This window comes from Mesoplodon bidens, assembly GCF_964165515.1.
Source record: "Mesoplodon bidens genome assembly, chromosome: 2".
Classification (NCBI taxonomy): Eukaryota; Metazoa; Chordata; class Mammalia; order Artiodactyla; family Ziphiidae; genus Mesoplodon; species Mesoplodon bidens.
This window is the reverse complement of record NC_138177.1, coordinates 151,745,606-151,769,129: the sequence shown is the minus strand read 5'-3', so window position 1 is coordinate 151,769,129 and position 23,524 is coordinate 151,745,606. Positions and strand designations below refer to the sequence as shown.

The window sequence follows — 23,524 nt, the reverse complement described above, 5'->3', positions numbered from 1 at the left end:
GCCGGCAGGGTTCACTCGACAGGTGTTCGCTGAATCAAGGAGGAATGGGAAGTCCCCATGGCACCATCTGCCCCCACCAGTCCCGTGGCTGGAACTGAAAGGCGGTGATGAAGTCCATTGATTCAACATGTATATATTTAGGTGCCAAGCTGATGGACCCGTTGGTGATGCCTTAAAGAAGGGGTACGAGCCCCACAGCTCACGGCTTTCTGTGGAAGCCTTTTATAGGGGTGGAGGAGCAAGGGAGAGTCCAGAATCTGTGACCAGGGCCCCCTATCACCACCCCTGGGGATGGGGCTACCTCCTAGAACATCCCGTGCTGTTCCAGGCCTTTGCCCTTGCTGTGTGCTCTACAGTCTCCAGCTTCTGCTCCAGGCAGTTGGGAATACCCATCTGCTGTCCACCCACCACACTGGGAACTCCTTAAGAATGGTACCTAGGGTGCCCAGAGTAGGGTGCAGCGCTGAATATGTATACAAAGCAAACCTGTCACTTCTGAAATTAGCTTTTTGGGCAAAGCTGGCTCTGCATGTATCTGTTCTCTGAGAACAGTGTTCATCCTAACAGATTTGAACTCAACCATGTAGCAAACCCCTGATGAGTACTGGAACATCAGCCCTGAGAGCTGGAAACAGCCTAAAAGTAACTCTCCAGTCCCCCACCCCAACCCACAGGGCTGTGGAGGAAAGACCTCTGACCCGAGTTCAAATCCTGATTCTCCTAGGGGTGCCCCAGGCCTCTCAGTTCAGCAAGTGCTTGGGCTCAGGGTCCTGCACGAGGAGGCTCTCATGCCCTCACCCCTCACCACCCCATCCCAATTCTGGGGGTCCTGAGGCCCACTTAGAGCTCTCCTTCTCCCAGGAAGCCACTGATGAAGTGTTGGCTTCAGAACCTCTCCTCCCACACACGGGGATGCCGGGTGGCCTAGCCAGGTCATGTAACTTGCCAAGCACCGTGCGTGGCCTTTCGACCTGCGTCCGTGGGCCGGGCCTTTCCCTGGCACGCACTCCAGCTCCTGGCTCTCCCAGTCAGTACTGGCTGAGGGAAGGCATGTGGCCACGCCATTCAGAGGTAGGTTACTCCCAATGGGAGGAGGGTCCTGGAGCAGGGATGAGCCAGATGTCACTCACATCCTTTCCTCCTCCCACAGCTCCTGAGTAGCCCTGGGTGCACTGGAGCATGGGACAAGGACCTTGTAACTGCATGGTCCCCAGTTCTAAGCAGGGTGGAGCAGGGGTTTATGGTATCCGTGACAGCTCCCTTTTTATTATTTATTAATTAATTTATTTTTAAATTTAATTTTCTAAGATTTCATTTGAACAAAATTCTAGGAGATGAAAAAAGAAGCCCAAGAAACTGCAGAATTGCTGTAATACCCTCATGAGATTGATGCGGAGCCTAAGGTCAGAGGGTAGGGGCCCAGGATACTCAGCAAACAAAAGCCAATTCTGGGACTTGAGTTCTTTGGATTCCTGGACAAGGCGTTTTACCCTCTGAACTCTTCCAGCCTGTCAGGTCTTTTCAAGAAGAAGAGTAATAACCATGTGAAGGCTGACCTTCAGGTGACCTCAGGCATTTACTCCTCTCAGCCATCTTCTTCAAGTCCTCCAGTGATGTCAGGACTTCTGCATGGCTGAGCCTCCCCTGCACCCCGCAGAGGCCCTGGAGGCAGAAGGTGCTCATCAGTCTTTAAAAGCAGAGAGGAGAGGGAGCTGCCGCTTTTATCAGCACCAGCAGCACCGGGCAGGCCCTAGGCAACGTGCCAGGGGCTGCATCCACATCCTGATTTAACCACCATCACCAGGCTCTGGGGGAAAGATGGCTCCCACTTCACGGATGAGAAAATGTGAGACTCAGAGTGGAAAAGGCGGATGATCAGGAGGCCTTCGGCTGCTGGAAGCTTCAAACTGAGGGGTCTCTGCTGCCAAACCCTTCCTGCTCACGTCCTCCCCTGCTTCGTCCCCAAAGGAAGCAAGGTTTCTATCTGCTCCTTCCTTCCTATGTAGGTCAAATTCCATTCCAGCAACTCGCTGGGCCTTGCCCAGTTTGAGCCAGGACAGCCCAGGCCCAAGGCTCAGAAACCTCTTGGTTGCTTGGGTAGATTTTGCTCTAAGCCCAGGTTGGTCAACTGTGGTCTGTGGCCAAATCCAGCCTGCCAGCTAAGAATGGGTTTTACATTTTTAAGTGGCTGGGAAAAAAAAAAAAAAAGAAGACTAATATATTGTGATACATGAAAACTGTATTAAATTCAAATTTCAGGGGAGTTCCCTGGCAGTCCAGTGGTTAGGACTTAGTGCTTTCACTGCCGTGGGCCTGAGGTTCAATGCCTGGTTGGGGAACTAAGACCCCACGAGCCGTGTGGCTTGGCAAAAAAATTCAAATTTGTTACCATTAATAACATTTGATTGGAACACAGCCATACTTGTTTGTGAAGACTATATTGTTTATGGGTGCCTTTGTGCTACAACAGCAGACCATATGGCCCACAGAGCTGATGATATTTACTTACAGTTTAGCCCATTACAGAAAAAATTTGCCCATCTCTGCTTTAAGCCCCAGGTGCTCTGAATTGCCAAGTGCATACCCAACACACGAGCTGCACAGGACTTTTCAAAGCCTTCCAGGCAAAACCAAATCATCTTCCAAAAAGGTGTTAAATGCAAACAAATGACTCCCTGAGTCAGCACCCGGGCACCTGGAGAAGCTGACACCCCAGAGAGGTACCCATTCAGTGGAGAGGTGGGCACCAATTTGACTATGATAAGATTAATTTGATAAGACCATGGGAATATGTAAAGGTCCCCAACACTCTCAGCAGACAAGTTTAAGTACCCCACTTGCGTGACCTTGAAAAATCCTCTTCCCCTAAGACCTCCTGTTCTCCATAAGAGAGGTTTCCTAAGAATAAGAAATTATATTACTAAGGAAAGACAATACCTGAGTGCATGTTCCCAACGCTATTCTAGTCAATGGGGATTCAGCAATAAACTCAACCGAACCCCTGCTTCATATGGAATTTGGTATTTTAGCTGGGGGCTGGCAGCAGGGGGTAGGGTGGAAGGGTAGAAAATAAATACCTAAAATACATCAGGTGGTGAGTGGTATGAAGAAAGAAAGTGATGAGGACAATCACTTAATTCTTAATCACGGTGGGACATTTTGTAATGGAATATTATGCACCTATTGGAAAGAATGCAACACATCTGTATGTACTTGATATGAAAAGAGTGCCAGGTAAAAAAGCAAAGTACTAAACAATGTATACAATGTACATTTTGTGTAAGGAAGGAAGAGACAATGAACTCGTATAATGGCACTTCCTTATATTTGCAGAGAGAAACACTGCAAGTATTGGTAGGTGAACAGGATGGGCTGCACTGGACTGCACAGAACTATGTAGAAAGCGTGATCCAATTACACTAAATTCCATTTATAGGCACACATATACACATGCACAAAAAGAGGTCTGTGAGGGTAAACACCAAACCATTACAACTGGGAGAAGATGTTTACTCTCTTACTTTGCATGCTTCTCTATAGTTGGCTCCATTACAGTACTTCTGTAATTTTAAAAAAAACCCTGCAACCTGACCTAGAGAGGTAGGTATAATCCCTGTTACAGTTGAGGGAATTAGCTCCAACAGGAGCTGTGGCTGGTCTGAGGTCAAATGGTAGAGCTGTTTCTGGTGGAGCCCTTTCCTCCTCACTCCCCAGTGCCAAAATAGTGGGGGTGAACTCTGGGCTAGGCGCTCTGGGCAGATGTCCTGTCCAGCAGAGGCCTCAGTAGCCAAAGGCTCGTTAAGTTGGGGTCTGGCGATAGCTCTCTCCCCTTCCAGGGTACCAAGGTCCTGGGGAAGCAAAAGCCAGCAAGGTGGTGGTGCTGAAGTCTTAGAAAGGGTGAACACTGCCCTCATTCTGCACGAGTTCAAGGTCTGGGAGCCCTGCTCCGTTACTGCAAAACCCCAATGTTTATGCATTAGCTATTGAGCTACTCCCTCCCTGGCCTGGAGACTGGATGGCAGAGCCTTAGGCTCCACTCCATGCCTCCCACGGAGGAGGCTGGTAACAACTGGAGGTTTGTTTTAGCGACCAGGCCTAGACACAGCCTCTCTGAGCCCATAGGTCCAACCAGGAGCCTTCTCAACCTCTACCATTCTGGGATGCAGGTTACCAAACTGAGTGGCTTTGTCACCTCTCTGCCCAGGAGTGAGGTGGGGGAGGGGGGAGGTTGCAGGTCCCAAGCCAACGCTGCACGGTCCCCCTTTGTCCCAGGCCTCCCCAGCTCTGCCAGCCAGGGTGGCAGGGGGAGAGAACTGGATGCCTGTACCCTTGCAGCTGGAGCAGAGCTCTAGGCCCTGACATCCTGTGACCAGGAGGCACTGGGGAAAGCTGAGCTCCTCGAAGTCACAAGCTGATTACAAGGGGATTGGGGGTTGACCCAGCTCCAGGCCAGGTAGGGTTGGTCCCGGAATGGCTCAGCATGGGACAGGATCATCACGGAGATGTTTACGATGTCCGTACACCCAAACTGGACGTGCAAAGGGTCATTCCACTGAAAATAGCCACCACCCTGCTTGAGGGCACTGGGCAGTCTCGCCACAACTACCATGTGGAGTGAACCTCCATTTTACACGGAAGAAAACTGAGGCTCTGAGGATGGCCACTTCCCCAAAGTCATAGTTTTATGAGGATGTGTTTTGTTTCCATCCACAGAAGGCTTTCAGTTGTCAAATTATATCTAATCCAGCTATTAGACTGCACCCAGAAAGAGGCTGGAAAGTCTGGGAACTCCTGCTCATTTGGAGTGAGTGGAAGGTGGCACATAGGACAGGGATGTGCAGAAAAAAACATGTCTTTTAAAAAAAATACTGAAGAACATCTCAAATTTTTTGTGACAGCCTTATCTTGGCTAAGCCTCTTTCCTTCTCTGGCCTCAGTTTCCTATTTGTCAAACAGAGGGCTGGGCCATGCACTGGAAGGTCCCTTCCTGCTGGGGACTTTCTTTTATCCTCTTATGCCATCCTAGAAAGGCTGGCAGGTGTTTTGTGGTGGGAGGCTAGTATGTGACCTTGGAAAAGTCATTTTCCATTGGGCTGTGATGTCATCATGACTTGTTATCACCCTCACAGGGGAGGCAAGGCAGCCACATCAGTTGACCCATCTCTGGGCCTGGCATTCTCACCCATGGGCTACTCTGCAAACCAGCTTCCTGACAAAACCCCTACTGGAGAACTAGCCAGCGGGAACTTTAATGATTTACCCGACCAAGCGATACAGCCCGGGCATCCTGGGACTCCCCAAAAGCTCATGTTGCCCAAATGCCAGACTCCTGGACAGAGGCTGCAACCCAGGTAGCAGGTCACCTGGGGCCCAGGTAGGTGCAGTGCATCACGGGAATCCAGAGAAGCAAGGGATATTTATGGAGCACCCATGGGGACAGACAGACACATTTATTTCCGAATTCTTATACAGACACTCTAATGATGAAAATGACATCATTCTGCAGACGTGGCAACTGAGCTAAGCTGGAATTCAAAACCACAAATGCAGGACTTCAAAAGCCTATGCTCTTCCGTACCACTGAGGGGCTGAGGAACCCCACGGATTTCTCATTTCTCCTTTGTCTGGAGGGCGGAGTGGCAGAGTCCTGGGGCACGACTGGGGTGCCAGGAGGGACTCATTGGGAGTTCTTCACAAAGGGCTGGGTGAGACATCTGGGGGCAGGGCTCACCCTCATCTGCTGCCCAGGACGGAGCATGAGCAAAGCGCTGGCTGGGACAGGAGGGTCTTCAACCTGTCTCCTCCCTACTTCCTACTCAGTTAAACTCAGCACGATGAGCCGCAGAGGAGCACGACAGAACGCAGGAATGTCAGCTGAGTCAACTGAGGAGATGAGGAGGAACATAGCCGAAGGAACTTCAGAACTAGACACACCTGGTTTTAAGGCCTTGGGCAAGTGATATAACTTCTCCAGGCCTCAGTTTAACCTCTTGCACATAAGGGCTGGGCTTGCTGATCGAATCAGCAGCTCCAAAGGGAAGGGCTTTTTTCTAGAATGTATACAGGATGATCCATAGAAAGTTTAGCAAAAAAAAAAAAAAAAAAATGTTTTACTATAACTGTTATCTGTATTTGTCTTTTGAAATTTCTACTTTATGTAGGCATATAATCTATTATTATAACAGTGCACATACATGAATTTATAAATACAGATAAACCACTGGGAAGGAGGTGCTCCAAAATTATTTATTGATGGAGCCGGCAATCAAAAGTTTGGAGGGGGCTTCCCTGGTGGCGCAGTGGTTGAGAGTGCACCTGCCGATGCGGGGGATACGGGTTCATGTCCCGGTCCGGGAAGATCCCACATGCCGCGGAGCGGCTGGGCCCGTGAGCCATGGCCGCTGAGCCTGCGCGTCCGGAGCCTCCGCAACGGGAGAAGCCACAACAGTGAGAGGCCCGCGTACCACAAAACAAACAAACAAAAACAAAACAAAACAAAAAAAGTTTGGAGGGTACTGCATGAAAAACACCTACCTGCTACAGAACTGGCTGGCACATGGGCACCCTTGAAGTTAGGCAAACCCTCTCCCCTCAGCTCAAAATTCAAGAAAGTCTATGGTGAAAAGGGATAGTGTAGACAGAAAGCCCTTTCTGATTGGCCTGGGTTCAAATCCAGTTCAGCCACTTACTAGTTGTGTGACTTCAGGTAAGTTACTTCCCTTCTCCGAGCTCTAGGCCCCTGAACCAGCAGAGCTATATATGGAGGGTCAGTGACACTGAAAAGCATTTGAGCCCAGAGCCTAGTGAACTACAAGTGACTGTTGACTTTCTCCTCCACTTTTCTGTCTTCTCTCAGAATATTCACTTATCCACTCAACAGATGAACATCCAGGTCCTGCATCACATGCTGAACAGACACTTCTTACCCTTGAGGGAGCGAAAAAAGTTTTCCCTCTCTTACAGACAGTGAAGCTGAGGCCCAGAGAGGTTAAGTGACCTGCCAGAGCCCTGAGGTAACACAGCAAATATTTAAGCTTTGCAGTGGCAACGTTCTTACCACTAGCTAAAATAGCTTCTCATTTTATTTTTATTTTGTTATATCCCAGCATAATGGCTCACCTATGACTGTCAGGAAATGTGTTCTGGGCTCAGGGTCTCCCTTCAGGCCAGGGCAGGGTGGTGAAGCAAGTTGTTTGAATTCATCAGGCATAAAGGAGCCTTTTCCCGCTGAGGGTACAGCCTGGCGTCACCGTCACGCACCTCTCCGCCCAGCCAAGACCTTGCTCAGTTCCACCGGACACCTCCACAGCCCATAGGAAGGGCAGTACAGAGTTCAGTGCTAACCCCCCATGCCAGGTGGAAAAACGGACATCCTCGTGCCTCCCCTGCCGAATTTCAAAGAAAAAAGTCACTCGAAAATATTCTATAGAAAGGAGAGGAAGGGAGGGAGGAAAGAAACAATGCCCTACAACACACAAGGTGGGGACCAATAAATATTTGTCGGAAAGGAACCGTTCTGGGAAAGTCACAAAGATCCCCTGTAGGGCAAGCCCGTTTACAATGAAAAAAAGAGATCGTATCTAGGCAGTTGTTTGCTCCCGGGGGAAGGAAGAGTCTTCATCTATTCAGTCCCGCGTCCCTCAGCTCCCTGGAGCGCGCTACTCCCACTCCACTCCAGCCAGGGGCCCCTTCCCGACCCTCGGCCGCCCCGGGATCGCGGCGGAGGCCCCTGGGGTACTCTCTCCGTCCTGCCATCAGCTCCGCCCGAGCAGGGAAACGTGCCACCTCAGAGCACATCTCCCCGGGTCCTGGCAAAAGCTCTGGGGCCTGCACTACGCGGAAAGAAGGGCCTCGGAAGTCAGGCTTTTCGCCTCAACCCTGTAGCCAGGCAACCTGGGGTTGGAGCCCGGGCCTTAAGAGAGTGCCCTCCGCCTTGGAACCCCGGAGGACCGGCGCGGGGACTGCGCGAGGCCGCGGAAAACGCCCAACACCAGGCCGCGAGCCCAGTGTGGCGCCCAGGAAAAGGGAGCATCTGTTCCGAGCCGGCCGAGCGGGGGCGGGTCCCTCCTCCTCCAAGCGCCCGGGCCGGGGCCCGGCCGGGGGCTCGGCCGGCTCAGCCAATGGGCGCCGCGCTCGGGCCCCCTCCCCCGCCCCGGGAGAAGTCGGAGCAGGGCCGCTGAGAAGGAGATCGTGAGCGACGTGCCGCGCCCGGGCCCTGGGTCCCCCGGCCCTCCCGGGCCGCGTGGACGGCGCGGCGCCCCCGGAAGGAAGCTAGCTGCTCACTGCAGGCGCCAACAACGCACGCGGCGCCCACGCGCCCGCCAGATCCCGACCCCATCCCCGCCCGCGTCCCCGGCAGCGGCAGGGCGCTGCGCTCAAGGCCCGCGCCGAGCATGGCTCTGAGAGGCGCGCCGCCGGCCCCGGGCGCACAGAGCGTCCGGGCCGCCGGGGAGGCACTGGGAGGCCTAGGCCGGCGGAGGGGTGACCGGGGGTCTCCGCCTTTGTTCCAGGCGGGGAGGGCCCGCGGGCGCGCGACTCACCTTGCTGCTGGGATCCATGGCCGCGCTGCGCCGGAGGCTCTGGCAGCGCCGGGTGCGCGGGCGGCGACGGGCGGGCGGGCTGCACTCTGCGGATCAGGCTCCGGCTCCGGTCCCGAGACTCCGACTACGACTCTGACTCCGACTCTGGTCGCTTGGCCTCCCGCTCCCTAGCGAGCTAGCTCCTGGGACCTAAGGCCCACGATCTGAACGCTCGCTGGGGTTACCTCTGAGCGCTGGGACGTTCGCGTTTATAGGACCCCAGCCATTGGCTGGGGCGGCTGGGGTGCGCGGGGGAGGAGGGGTGGGCAGAGCCTTGGGGGCGGGGACTTGGGCACGTCCGGGGCGGGGCTCCGCTGGGAGGGGGCCAGGGCCGGGGTAGTGGGGCGGGAGGGCGCCCTGCGGGCACCTCGCTGTGGCTGAGGGTCTCCCCTGCTCTCTGGGTCCCGGGAGTTCCCTCGCTGTGTGACCCTCAGCAAGTGTGCGCACCTCTCTGAGCCTCGGCGGCCTGTAGCAAAATGGAGGAGGTCGTACCGGCTGTGAGACAAAATAGGAGCGGCATAGGGTAGCGCTTAAGAGCAAGGACTGGAGTCCTCACTCCGCCACCGGATAACTTCGGGAAACTAGCTGTAATGATAGAACCACCTCATAGGTTTGTTATGAAGATTAAGTGAGTTAATATTTGTAAAGTGTTTAGAACAGCTTCTGTTACGTGGTAAGTGGTATTTAAGTATTTGTTAGACTACGGGAGGTCTCGCTCCGCGATTTTCTCCCTTCCCCTCTCCATCCCCGCATTCCTGTTTGTAAGCCAAGCCTTGCTTTAGCACAGGCTGGGCCCTCTGCCTGGAAACCTATGCCCACCTCTTCTTTGCACTTTAATATCACCCCCTTTGTGAAGCCTTTCTCCACTCCTGACAGTACATGTGACTCTATGGTGACAGGTAAGTGTGAAAAATATGAATGGTAGGAACATAGGAGAACTTGGGTTTGAACCAGCTCCACTGTAGACCAGCCCTCGAGTGATCCTAGGCAAGGTGCTGGCCTATGAGGCTCAGCTTTCTTCTGGGTTAAACGGAATGAACATGACTACCAACTTCATGTGCTATCATGAGAGATACAATGTCCAGATAAGCTCATGAAATACTCAGCACATGCTTAACTCGCGGTAAGTCCCCCTTTAGTGGTAGTGGTATTATTTCACCTTATTTCATCTGATTTCACCTCGTTTCTTCTTCTAGACCCGTGTCTTACTTGAGACACAGTGAAAGGAAAGACCCCCCAGTCCAAAGGTCTGGACAAAATCCTGAGGTTAGTTTGAGGGTCCCTTTCCCTATGGAGGGGCCCAGGGAGGGGCTACTTTCTGTTGGGAAGGAGGAGCCTGAGCTGACCCCATGACCCCTGGAGTCCTCTGTCTGGGCTGTGGGTCCAGTGCTGGCCTTGGGAGGGGGCACCCTGGCTGACCAAGAAGCCCTGGAAGGGAAGGCCTGCTCCTTCTGGGCACACCCCTGCCCATGGCTCCTATTTCTCTGGTGTCCCAGCTGCTCAGCCTGGAAAGCTTAGGGCCACCTCTCTCCTCCTCTGGTGCCAAGGGCCCCTAAGTCCTGTTGATTTCACCTTCTGTGCCATCTCATCCTCCTTCCCTTCCTTCTGTCTGCAGGGCCTCCAGTGCCTCTGGCCTCATGTCCTCTAGTGCTGACCCTCTCCTGTTTGTATGTCCCACGTTGCCATAGAGGCAGCAAGGTCCAGCCTGTCTAGCAAGGCCCTCAGGGCAGCAGTTTACAGGCTCAGCCTCACCCCTCACACCAGCACTTTCCACATCTGTACCTTTGCTCAGATCGTTTCTTCTGCCTGACTCCCTCCACCTCCACCTCACCAAGCCAAAATGCTTCTGATGACACAAAGCACCCCTAGAATGGGGCACCTTCCGGGAAGTGTCCCTGAGTCCTCCAAGAGCTTGTTCTCTCCTTTACCCTTCGATGCTTCTTAGTGTGCTGCTGTCTTTTCTGTCTCCCTCCAGACTGAGCATCTTGAGGATGGCTTCTGTAGCTGAGACACAGGGGTGAAGGAGTGAAGGAAGAAGGCAGGAATGAATGAACATATGAGCAGCTAGTCTGCCTGTTTCCTGCCAACACCAGTGTTCCCTTAAGTACCTTTTGGGTTTTGCCACGTCCCTGCTCAAAGTCTCTCCATCGCTCCCTGTTTCTGAGCACATCCAGTCTACTGTGTATGCCTCCTCCCAGCTCTGGGTACACCCCACCCAACTCATGGGGCACACTCACCATCAGGCTCCCTTTCCTTCTGCAGGCCAGCCCTGTGCTGGCCACTTCCCCAGGGACAGAGGCAGGCAAGCCTGTTGCTAGCCTTATGGAGCCCCCAAACTGGAGAGGATGAAGCAGCGAGATGCACAGCAACAGTACCAAGTTGGGTGTGCATGGTTAAGAATGTGTATGGGAGAGAACTTGTACCACAGAGGAAGGAGAGGGAGTGGAGAGAGCTTCAGGAAAGGGAGAGGGCAGGCTGAGCAGGGTTTAGAAGGCTGAATATGAGTTCACCAGGTGGGTCAGAGGGAAGGCCATCCTTGGCAAGGGGAAGAACATGTGTGAAGACAGTAGACAGGCAGGGAGTGACTGCTGAAGGGGAGAAAGAATCTCTAGACCACACTCAGAGACTGATGATGGAGCCCTGGATTTGGACTCCTGAGTCCCAGCTCTGCTATTTACTTGTCAAACATCACCAAGCAAATCCTTTCTCTTTTCTGAGCCTCAAGACTCACATCTGTAAAATGGGTGTAACGGTCCCCTCCTGACTTGGCCAGAGGAAAACGGATTGTGTATAAAAGTTTATCCAAATAAACAGTACTAATTCATGATGTCAGAAGTCCAATCAAACCCCCTTCCTATGGTCAGGGTGGGACTTGAAGACAGAGCAGAGTGGCTAGAAAAACAGTTTTACCTTCGCCCTACCCCATCATACCTGCCCCAACAGACTCCCATTATCTGCTTGAAATTGCATTTCTAGATGTTCTTTGTGTAAAAGCTTTGTGATCCCTGGAGGGTACAGTATAGAGGTAAATTCATCAGAAGCTATTGACACTGATCAGATATTAGATTCACAGGTGGGCTAGTTTAGTTTTTGGATGGCTGAGTCCTGGGCAACCGAATTTAACTGCAACCAGAGAGGGAGCACCAGAGAAAGCCTAAGGAAGTGAGCCTGGAAGTTTGGGATGCCTGGGAAGAGAAAGCAAATGCCCAGAGCGGGCTCATGGAGGTGCAGCTTAAGCCAGAGAGCCAGGCTAAGTAGCCCCTGAGGCGGGAGTGCAGGGGATTGGGAGCAAGAAGAGATGAAGTTAGGGGGAATTTGATTGGAGAAGAAGCTGAGGAGGGGTCAAATACCAGGTATAGGAGTTAGGGCTTTATTCAGTGGGCAGTGGGGAGCCATGGAGGGTTTTTGAGCGGGGAACGACCTGAGGAAGTCTCAGACTACTCTCAAGCCTTCCCTACCCCGAGGCTTTAAAGGGGAGGGTGAGGAGGCTGGGGTGGAGCCCTTGGGCTCCGCTTGGAAGGACCAAGTGCCCACCTCCCCAAGCTGCTCTCACACTGGCAGCTTTGTTCGCTGGAGGCTGCCTTTAGCCCAGGAAGGAACTCGGACTTTTGGATTCCAAGCAGATCTAGCCCTAGCCAGTCGGAGGAAAAGAGCTCCCTGGGACCGGCGGGGCGGTGCCAGGTGGCCAGGCGGATGCCGGCGGCCTGGTGCGTGTCTGCGCGCACGCTCGCACGCTCCAGGTCCCCAGCCGCGCTGGGCTCGCTGTGCGCGCTGGGGGCGGGGCGGGGTGAGGGGGTAGGGGGTGGTAGCAGCAGCTCCCGAGTCTGGAGTGAGTAAGGGCTGCCCGGGGAAAGGCGCTTTTTTTTTTTTTTTTTTTTTGCCTTTAAAGGCAAGTGTCTCTGGCAGCCAGGAGAAAAGGCTTTGCTGAGTCAGCTGCAGCTGATGCAAGTGGGGCTGGCAGGGACTGGGACCGGAGAGCCCCTGATCCGCAGGATATTCTGCAACCCCGATCCTTACAGGCTGCAGGTACACACTGTGTTGGACTCCTGGAAGTCCTGATGGGCCAGGGAGGACAGTTTTGTATGTTTAATATTTTTATTCTGATTTGCGCACCAGTTCATACCACCTGCTCTCAGAGAACTTTTCAGCTTCCCTCCTTTATCCTTTCACAAGCCCCTCCCCGTCCCTCTGCACACACTCTCATCAGGGCCACCACCTGCTCGCCGGATGCTGGGGGATATTGAGGGAACACTTCCTTCCCCCCATTCTCTCCTGCACCAGGCTTGTCTGTCCAGCTGCCTCCAGGACAGCCCTCTGAATGCCCCACAGGTACCTGGCCTTCACCATGTTTAAGTCTAAACTCATTATCCTCTCCCATCCCTCCTGGTCCCCACTGCAGAGACGGTTCCTCTATCCACCAAATAGCCCAAGCCAGAGTCCTGGCATCTTCCTTGACTCCTCTCTCTCCCTCATCCCCAATATCCAGCCAATCCTGTGGACTCTGCCCTTCCAAAATAGCACTGGACTCCATCCCCTTCTCTCTGTTCCACTGGTCCTGTGCTAGCTCTGCTCATCCGTCCTCCCACCTGCCACCTCCATGGTCTCTCTCAAACATCCAGCCAGCACATGGTCATTTCCTTGTTTAAGCATCTTTCCCTGGCACACAACAACGTGGCTACAGCTCACAGACACAATGTTGCGTGAAAGAAGCCATATGCAAAGGAGTGTGATTTCATGTATGCAAAGTTCAAAAACAGGCAAAACTTATTTATAGGATTAGAAGTCTGGGTATTAGTTACCCTTGGAGGGATGAATGACCCTCAGGAGGTCTGGTAATCGGGGCTGGGACTAGGGTGAGGCAGGTGAGGCAGGATCAATATTACTGATATTTCCCTTTTGCCCTGAGTTTTAATGTGACTCAACACAACATTGTTACTAATCCTGTCTTTATCTAAAAGTTTAATATTTTGTCATCATGGATTTTCTTGCATTAGTTTTGATTTTTTAAAAATATTGCATTGGGGCTTCCCTGGTGGCACAGTGGTTGAGAGTCCGCCTGCCGATGCGGGGGACACGGGTTTGTGCCCCGGTCCACGAAGATCCCACGTGCCGCAGAGCGGCTGGGCCCGTGAGCCATGGCCGCTGAGCCTGCACGTCCGGAGCCTGTGCTCCGCAACGGGAGAGGCCACAACAGTGAGAGGCCCGCGTACCGCAAAAAAAAAAAAAAAAATTGCATTAAAACGTTATTTATCTTGATGGCTGAGCTTTTCGGTACCCCCTTAAATTTTACTCAGGAAGTGAGTGTCTCACTTGCCATGTCCTAGTCCTGCCCCTGCTGGTGATGTTTTGTAATCAGAGTGCTGGTTACATGTGTGTGTTCAGTTTGTGAAAACTCATTGGGCTGGACAATTACAGTTTTTACACTTCCCTGTGTGCATGTTATGCTTCAATTAAAAAAATTTTTTTACTTAAAAAAAATTCTTTCTGTGGTTCCAAGGGAATGACTGCTGTCTGCTTCTTCCAGCATCCCCAGCACCCAAAATTGTACCTGGCTTCTTCCAGTTAATTTAATCTCCACAAGACCTCAGTGAGATGAGTCTTTTTCTCTCCATTTTCTAAAAGAGAAAACTGAGATTTAGGGAAGTGAAGTGATTTGCCTAAGATCACAGAGGTAGTAGGTATGAGTTCTAGCACCTTGATTAAAAAAAATAAACAAACAGAAACTCTAACCTGTAGCACCTGCTCAGTCACCTGGCCCAGCACCAGCACCAGCAGTGCACCAGGGCCTGGCTCTTTACCGCTGAGATTAGTTATTTGAGCTGTATCTTTCTCCCGATAATGACCTCCTTGGGGTAGGGGCTCAGGCATCCCTGTCTTCCCTCTGTCCAGCTAGTTACTTATAGCACAGAGAAGAGGCTCTAAATGTTTAATAAATGAATGAAGCAAAGAACGAACGAGTGAGGAGGCCGGCAGTGATATACAGTGGGTGGAATACAGGCTGGGGAGGCAGATCTGCTAGCTGTGTGCCTTTGGGCTTATTGCTCAGCCTTTCTGAGTCTCAATTTCCCCAACTGTAAAATGGGAATAATATCAGTACTTACCTCAAAGATTTGGTGAGAATATGAAGTGAGAAGATGACTGTCAGGTGACTGGCATATAATAAATTCTTGAAAAATGGTAACTATTGTTATTCTTTCCAGTGTTTCACATTCTCAAAGCCTGATTTACTTTAGGGTGGCAGGGATCTACCTCTTTCGATTTCCGTGTATTGTTGGAAGCAGGGGACCTGATGCAGACCCCAGGAGCTTTCCTCCTTGAACCCACAGAGAGGACCAGTGCTGGAATAGTCCGCAAGTCTGGCTTTAGGGCCCAGCTCTACCCTTCCGGTGGTGCCATCTTTAATGAGTTGCTTCTTCTTTGTGAGCCTCACTTTTCTCTCTGTAAAATGGGGCTCAGAATAATCTTGACCTTGTGGGGCTCTGGGGAGGGTTCAGTGGCTTGTCCCTGGGCCTAGTCCACAGTACGCCCTCCATTAAGGTTGGCGCCCTGGGGAAGAGCAAGGAGACCAGAGACTCTCAGACCCTAAGAAGTCCAAGGACTGATGGGAAAGGCAAATAAATAGCCTGGCTGAGCTCTGTTTTGTTCTTAGAACTTTATTTCTCCCGAGAAGTGAAATAACAATGCCGTTTATGCTGGTTCAACTTTTTAACCATGCAAAACACCTTCTCAGTGTCATTCCTTGGGTCCTCCCCACACCTTGTGCGGAGGTCAAGATCAGATTTATTCATGTGCCCATTGGACAGGTGAGGAGACCGAGGCACACCAAGGTTAAAGCCATTTGCTTGAGGTCACACCAAAGGAGGAATTGGGTAGCAAATGGAAGGTGTGAGACGTGGACCTCTTAACCTCCAGATACCACCATGCAGCAATTTGGAGCCAAAAGAAAGCACAGACCTCACCTCCTGAGTGAGCGGCCATGGCCCAGCCGGCATCTGGCTGTGCCCACTTCCCCCACTCCCAGCCCCACCTGGTTGCCACCTGGCAGTCACATGTACATTCATCACGGAGGAGCCGGCTGACTCACCACATTATACCGGAGCTGACTCACCCTTTAGAAGATGGAAAGTGAGACACTGAAAGCCTGGAGAAGCCCTCCCTTCCTCACTGAGGCTTGAAATTAATGCCCCAAACCCACAGCAGTTTAGCTCTTAAGAAAGGGAAAGCACTGGAGGCGGACATCCCCGGACTCAGAAGGCAGTGGTTCTACTCCACTCTGGGCGGTTACCGGTTTGCTGGGTGACTTCAGGCAAGTCACTGTCCCTTTCTAAGCCTCAGTCTCTTCAGTTTCGTAATGAGGGGGTTGCAACAGGTGACTTCCAAGACCTTTCTAGCTTTGGGTTGAGAAGCCTTGTCATAATAAGTGTTAGACCTTTATCCTGCTAGACCTCAGTGTCCTCATTTTAAAAAATTGTGATAAAATACACATAACATGAAATTTACCATTTTAACCATTTTTAAGTGTATAGTAGTTCAGCGGCATTACATATATTCACACTGTTGTGCAACCATCACCCCCATCCATTTCTGGAACTTTTTCATATTTCCAAACCGAGAGTCCTTACCCATTAAGCAATAACTCTCCACTCCCCCTGTCCCCAAGCCCCTGGCAGCCACCATTCGACTTTCTGTCTCTTTGAATTTGACTACTCTAGGTGCCTCATTTAAACAGTCCTTGTCTTTCTTTCTTTATTTATTTATTTTTTTTGCGGTATGCGGGGCTCTCACTGTCGTGGCCTCTCCTGTTGCGGAGCACAGGCTCTGGACGTGCAGGCTCAGCGGCCATGGGCCGGGGGCCCAGCCGCTCCGCGGCATGTGGGATCATCGCGGACCGGGGCACGAACCCGCATCGCCTGCATTGGCAGGCGGACTCTCAACCACTGTGCCACCAGGGAAGCCCTGTCCTTGTCTTTAAACTGTGATAACAACAACAACAAAACTGTGATAACCAATGTCAAGGGTAATTTGATCCTTCTCCCAGTGGGCAGTTGGCTCAGACTTGGATTGAAGTTTCAGTTCTTCCATTCAACAGCCGTGTACCCTCAGGCAGGTTGCTTAACCTCTCTGCCTCTCCCATTTCCACATCCCTAAGATTGGCCTAATGAGTCCAGCCTTGCAGAGCTGTTGGCAGGCTCACAGGAGACAGTGGATAGGGAGGTGTTTGGAAAGTCCAATGCCCCTGCTAGAGCTTTTTATATATGCCCTCTTCCTGGCATGCTGGGGCTGGGACCCTAGCTTAGACTTGTAGGTGTGAGAGCTGGAAAGACATTAGAATTGTGCTTTTCAACACATTTACGGATGAGAAGGCTGAGGCCTAGAGAGGCAGATATGACTTGCCTAAAGTCACACATGGAAATTTATACGTCGTGTGCACCTATGCCTCTCGCACAGTGAGTGCCCTGCATGTGGCAGGAGCCCAACAGACGTTTGCTGCTGAGGCTGGAAGGCGGGGGCCATGTCATCGAGGGAGGGCCCTGACTGCTTGGCTCTAGAGCCCTCCCCTCAAACAGCTGGCATTCCAGCTTGTGTACCCAGTATTGGAAAGTGGCTTATAGAAGGTGCTGGGGCACTAGTCTTCTATCTTGGGTGTTCTTTTTATTGGTTCCCAGAGGCCTGGCCTTGTGGCTGAGAGTCCCATCTTGACTCTGAACCTCTCCACTCTGACCCACTCTAGAGGGCCTGACGCTGAGGCCTGGAACCTGGCCAGCTATGACTAATGATGGTTGTAAGGTGAGGCATATAAAGCAGGACCCTGAGATCGGCCCTTGGCCTTGAGCATCCAGAGCCATACCTCCTGGCCTCACAAATTCATGAACTGGGGGACATCTTCCTGTGTGGAAGCAGGTGTCCTGGACTCAGAGTCAGCCCTGCTTCTCACTAGCTTTGGAACAAACAATAGAGCTTTTCTGAGCCTCAACTGCTTCATCTAGAACATGGGAGTAATAGAGCTATAAGGATTATTATGTATTTCCTCTGTGCCTGATCCTTGTAACTCTCACAGCACCCTCAAAGGTTGGGAGTATTGTGCCCACTTTGCAGATGAGGCAGAGTGAGGCTCAGAGAAGAGAAATAACTTTCCCAAGATCATGCAGCAAATAAGTGGCAGAGCTGGAAATGAGCTCAGGTCAGCCTGGAACCAAAGCCCACGCCAGCTCCTTTTACAGGCTTTGTAAAGGATTGGAGGAGAAAAGGGCATGTGAAAGAGTTGTGCAACGTGTGTCCAAAACAGCTGCAGTTACAACCTGCCGTCACCCTCTGGATGGTTAGAGTCATGCTTAGTGGGTGGGATGGCTGTGCTGGGGACCGACCTTGGAGAGCCAAGTTTCCCATCGAGTTCTCCAGAAAGGTGCCCGACTGCACAGCCGTACTTCGGCTTTAGTCTGCTCTCTCCACAGAGGGAGGCAAGGTCCTTCATTTAATAACTGCTGCTATTTACTTATGGAGCTATTACTCTGTGAAGCACCCTGTATATGCTTTGGTTGTGATCCTGTTCTTTAGCAGGGGCGCGGGGATGTTAGGAGGGCAGGTAACCGCCAAGCCGGCGGAGGTGGATTCCAGGTCGACAGGGGATGCCACCCTCCTAACCAGGACTCGGGAGTGAGGCAGTCAGGGCTGGCCCACCAATGTTTACGAAGCCTTTTACCCCAAGATCACCAGAGCCTCCTTTCAACCCTGCTATTGTCTGCCTAACAGATGGAGAAACTGAGGCCCAGGGAGAGGAGGGGGCTTGCTCCCCCTACTGCCTCAGCCTGCTCCGTCTGGAATGCGGATGGGGAAGTTGCAGGGAAAAGCTTGCCAGCTGGGCTGGACCTTTGCCTGCCAGCTGAGTTGTGACCTCTGCAAGGGCTGGGTGTTCCAGGGAACTCAAGGTGGGGCAGCCTGGGTAGAAGTGAGATCAGAGGGCAGGCCAGTCTGGGAAGAGGAGAGGGCAGGTCTCTGGGAGGTTGTGGGAAGAGGAAGGGAGCCTGGAACAGTCCAGGAATGGGGCATGGTCTGGGGATTGCTTAGCAAAAGTTTTAAACTGGGGCCGTGTGGGAATATGGAGCTCTGGGTCAAAGGCTCCTGGGTGCAAATTATAATTGTGCTGCTTATAAGAATGGTGTGTTTGAGCAAATATTCCCCTGAGCGTCAGTGTCCTTATCTGTAAAAGGACTGGAACATTCCCTGAGTTAGATCCTGGCTCTACCACTTATCAGTGTGACCCAGGGCAAGTGAATTCACCTCTCTGGGCCTCAGTTTCCTCATGTGTAAGATGGGCCTGATAATAATGGTACCTACCTCACCCAGTTATTGTGAAGATTTATGGGTCTAGCAGCATTTGTAGGCTTCCAAGCTTTTCACCTAATCAGTCTTTGCTATCATCATCATCATCATCATCATCATCTACCTCAAAGGCTTCCTGGGAGGCTTAAACAAGGCTGCTGATGCAAACTGTCTGGCAGAGGCATTATTAGATACATCGCCCCTTGGTATCCACAGGGGATTGGTTCCCGGACCCCTGTGGATACCAAAATCGGAGGATGCTCAAGTCCCTTATATAAACTGGCATAGTATTTGCATATGACTTACACACATCTTACCACATGTTGTAAATCATCTCTAGATTACTTATAATACCTAACAATATAAATGCTATGTAAATAGTTGCTAACATGTGGCAAATTCAAATTTTGCTTTTTGGAACTTTCTGCCATTTTTTTTCCCAGAATATTTTTGATCCGCTATTGGTTGAGCCATGGATCTGGAGCCCGTGGATTGGAGGGCCGACTGTAATTATGGGGCAGAGTGACAGGTGCTACGATGTAAATGGTAGGAGGTGCTGTGAGACTCAGGAAGAAGATGAAAGTTCTGCCTGGCTGGACGATAGGTGTGGAAGGCTTCCTGGGAGAAGTGGCATTTTCTGGGCCTCGAAGAAAGGACGTGTAGAAGTTCTCAGGTGGAGGAGGGGAAAGGCAGAGAGATGAACTTGAGTGAAAGCTTGGTGGTGAGAGAGCCTGAGCATGTCTGGGAATGTGGAGCCTTTTCATTAGGCTTCGTGTCTGGGGTGAGGGGCAAGGCATGAGGCTGCCTGGGGGAGGGTGTAGGTGCTGGGTGCAGAACGCCTTGCCTGGGGGTTTAAACTCACTCCAGTAGGTGGGGAGTTCCTATGCCTGTCTACATGGCAGAATCACCTGAGACATTTAAAAAGCACAGAGTCCGGGAATTCCCTGGCGGTCCAGTGGTTAGGACTCCCCGCTTTCACTGCTGAGGGCCCCGGGGTTCTATTCCTGGTCGGGGAACTAAGATCCCGCAAGCCAGGTGGCGTGGCCAAACAAAACGAAACAAAAAACAAACACAGAATCCATGGTCCCACCTGGCGATATTCTAAGTAGCAGGCCTCAGCTGGGACCCAGGACTCTATACTGTTTAAAGCGCCCCAGGAGATTCTGATGCCCACCCACGTATGGGGACAGGGTGTCTTTATGCAGGGAGGGGCCCTATTGGAATACCAGATTTGAGCAGAGAGCTTGAGAAGATGGGAAGGGGGTGTAAGAGACCCCTGACTCTGACCCCCAGCCTCCCACCCCTCCCCAAGGAAGTCCACACTCTGATGGTCACATTTGCCACCAGGGATGGACCCTAGAGATGCTACTGCCCTATAGCCCTCTAGCTCCAGGAAGGACAACCTTCTTTCTCTCTGCCCATCTGTCCATCTGTCCATCCATCCATCTGTCCATCCATTCAATACAGTTTTTTAGTTCCCCACCCTGCCATTTGCCAGGCATGGTGCTGGATCATGGAGGTACAGGGTGAACGAAGTGGACACTCTGTGCCCCCCTAGAGAACCTTCCACCAGTCCTGACTCCCTCAGCTGGCTAGCTTGAAGTGCACTGGGAATGTGGCTGAGCACAAGAGAGCTGGGACAGGAAACCCACCCGGGGGCTCAAACAGCAGCAGCAGTGGTCCATCCTCCGGGCCCCTTGGCTTCCTGGTTCCCCTCGTCTCACAGGCCCAGTCTCCTGTCCCAGGTGGCTCAGGCCTTGCCTGCCCAACTCCCAGACCATCCCTGGGATACCCCCTGCCAGGAGGGTCCTGGTGCTCAGGAGAGGGGGTGATCTGTGCAGCCCTCACCTCAACCCCGCCCACAGAGAAGGCAACAGCCTTGGGTAAGGCCTGAGCAACTCACGGAGCATTTCCTCACAGGGGCAGCAGCAATAACAAACAGGAGGAAATGACAGGGATTCCCAGGATTTCAGAGCACACAGCTCCGGTACAGGATGGACCCATGCAGAGAGATGGAGTTAGAACCGTGTTGCAGCAACTTCCTTGCCTCTGTCTTGGAGCCGTCTCCTTGTGGCTTCATGCTTTTGTTCTGTTCTTCTGTTTCATCATCATCCCTTGCCCACCTCAGCCCCACCCTCACCATCACCAGTGTGGGTGCTGCGGATGTCACTGTCACTGTCACTCACTGCCATCCGTTCATTTCTTCCCTCATTCGTTCAGCACGTAGGTACCATGTGCCAGACAGTGAGGATGAAGCTGCAGGCACAATCGGGCCTCACATGGAACTCCCACCGGGTAGGGAAACAAACACAGTCAAAGAGCTCTCAATGGGAGAGGCCACAACAGTGAGAGGCCCGCGTACCGCAAAAAAGAAAAACAAACAAACAAACAAAGAGCTCTAATACTGATACAAGGTGATTATGGCCATCGTGGAGCTGTGCGCAGGCTGCTATAAACCCAGGGAGGAACGAAGGCAAGACTGATCCTTGATGAATGAGCAGGAACTTAAGGAGAGCATGCCAAGCAGTGAGAACGGCACGTGTAAAGGAGTGATGTTTGCAATGACTCCGGCACCGGGAAGGGCCAAGGGACAGAGGAAGTGGAGGCTGGAGAGCTCAGAGGGGCCATCCATGAAGGGCCTTGAATGCAGGGCTCTAAGGGACTAGAACTTTCTGCCATAGGCAATGGGGAGCCATTGGAAGATTGTGAGCGGGGGAGGGACGCGGTCAGATTTGCATCTCAGAACGTGGTGTGGAAGCTGATTTGGGTGAATGGGCCAGAGAAGGAGAGGCCGGGCGGAGCAGCCAGTGAAGAGGACCGGACATAGTCCAGGGAGGAGCAGCCAAGGCAAGGGCAGGTGGCTCAGCAGGCGGGAGCACCTCTGGGTGGAAGAACTGAGGTGGGCATGGGGCAGATGGGCTGCAGAGCTGGCCCCACTCAGGGCAGCTGGGCATTTCCAGGGCTCGAGGTCAAAGAGAGGCTGAGGCAGGCAGGAACTCCAAGAGCTCCTGGGCTTTGGGCTTGAGCAGGCTCAAGGTCAGCAGATGCAGCTGGGTTGTGTCTAGAGACTTAAGAGTGTCCACAGCAGGACCCCAGTCCACACATAGGAGTCAGGGCCAGGTCCAGCCCTAGAGAAGAGTTCCCATGAGCCAGGCTGGCTGTCAGATGGTGCCCTGGTCCTGAAGGGAGAAGAAGCTACAAGTCAAAGCAGCATAGGATGCTCCAGCACCTTTATTTCCTGGACCACCTCCCTTCTCTGGCTACCTGTGAAGATGGACTATGGGGGCACCTGGGGCTGTCTTCCTGCCCATGCCTGGCCCCCTCACATAAGGCTCTCCTCAGACTCTTCATCTTGATTACAGTTACCATCTACTCCTGGCCTAGGGACCCGAAGTCTTCACGGATCTGGCGTACTCCTAGTTCCAAGGTTCTTTGAGGATGAATTCTGGCTTGGCTTCACCTGCTCAGGTGCCTTTGGGAGTGTGCCCACCTCGCCAGCCCCCCCTCAGGATACAATCACAGGGTGATGATCTCAGGGTGTATGGCTGGAAGAGCTCACTACCTAGAGCCTGCTTGGCCAATTAGTCACTTGTATTATAGGCATTTATCTAAGCACCCACAGTGTGCCAGTCCCTGGACTGAATCAGATCCAGTCTTTGCCCTGTCAAAGTACAATGGAGGCAGACAAACACACTAAACACAACACAACCTATTGTAACATAACAACACAACTCAACAGGACCCAGCTCAACTCAACACATCTCAGATCTCAGGTCTGTTTTCCAGATCTCTGGGGCCTAAGCTGGAAAAACGCTCAGATCATAGGCAAAAGGGTTGTGAGGGACAAAGATGCTTGAAGGAATGCCAGCAGTAGAGGGCACAGGTAAGGAGCCTCCATGGTCAGAATACCTGGCTTCAGTCCTGCCTTTGTGATCTGGGACTGATGACTTAACTCTCCGTGCCTCAGTTTCCACATCTGCAAAATGGAGAGAATAATGTGTATCTCATAGATTTTGAGGATTAATTGAGATAATACAGGTAAAGTGCCTGGCACAGTGCCTGGCATGTGGTAACACAGTAGCATTGGCTGTGGTGGTAGTGGTTGTTGCCTTAGAATTATAAAACTGTTATACTCTTAGATTCTTGGAGTCATAGAACCCTAGGATCTTACAATCTTAAGAATAGAACCTAAAGAAAACGTAGAGCCTGAATATTAGCTGGGTGGGTCTCCTTGTTCCTTCAGATGGAGGTGAAATTTCCTCTAATGCCTCAGGCCAGGGCTGTCACATTCAGTTGCTCAGGTCGTGCACTATATGCCTCTAGAGAGAGCCATCCACATAGACTTTGATAGGAATGGAGTCCCCTAGATGCCGTTTGACCCCTAGATGCCTGCTCCACCACACAGGGAGGCCCCACTTTCTCCAGAGAAGCCTGCTAAATGTCAGGGGGTTCACACTAATCCCCGTACTCTCTTCCCCCAGCAAACCATGTTGGCTTTGTCCTGAACCACACTGACTTGAATGTGATAAAACTCACACTTTTATTTGGATTTCATATAAAAAACAAAATCACTCCTCCCAAGCAATACTGAGAGTAGACTTTACAGAGGTTTTGGAATGCTCCAG

At 52.0% G+C, this 23,524-nt stretch overlaps 2 protein-coding genes across 4 annotated transcripts in view; one reads left to right on the top strand and one right to left on the bottom strand.

Moving 5' to 3' along the window:
* ZNF691 (zinc finger protein 691) overlaps window positions 1-3,857 on the top strand; it is an 80,348-nt gene extending 76,491 nt beyond the window's left edge. For 2 of the 3 annotated variants that reach the window (XR_014015190.1, XR_014015191.1), the window contains one exon: window positions 1,332-3,857. The gene's annotated coding sequence lies outside the window, so the exon portion shown is untranslated. Of the gene's footprint in view, window positions 1-1,308 lie in introns of all 3 variants that reach the window. The other variant, XR_014015192.1, reaches the window with a different exon arrangement.
* The window catches only part of SLC2A1 (solute carrier family 2 member 1), a 29,234-nt gene extending 20,426 nt beyond the window's left edge, over window positions 1-8,808 (bottom strand). The window contains exon 1 of the mRNA XM_081225818.1: window positions 8,541-8,808. Coding sequence (XP_081081944.1) covers window positions 8,541-8,558 — 18 coding nt within the window. The 5' untranslated portion in view covers window positions 8,559-8,808. The remainder of the gene's footprint in view (window positions 1-8,540) is intronic.
* Window positions 8,809-23,524: the final 14,716 nt, after the last annotated feature.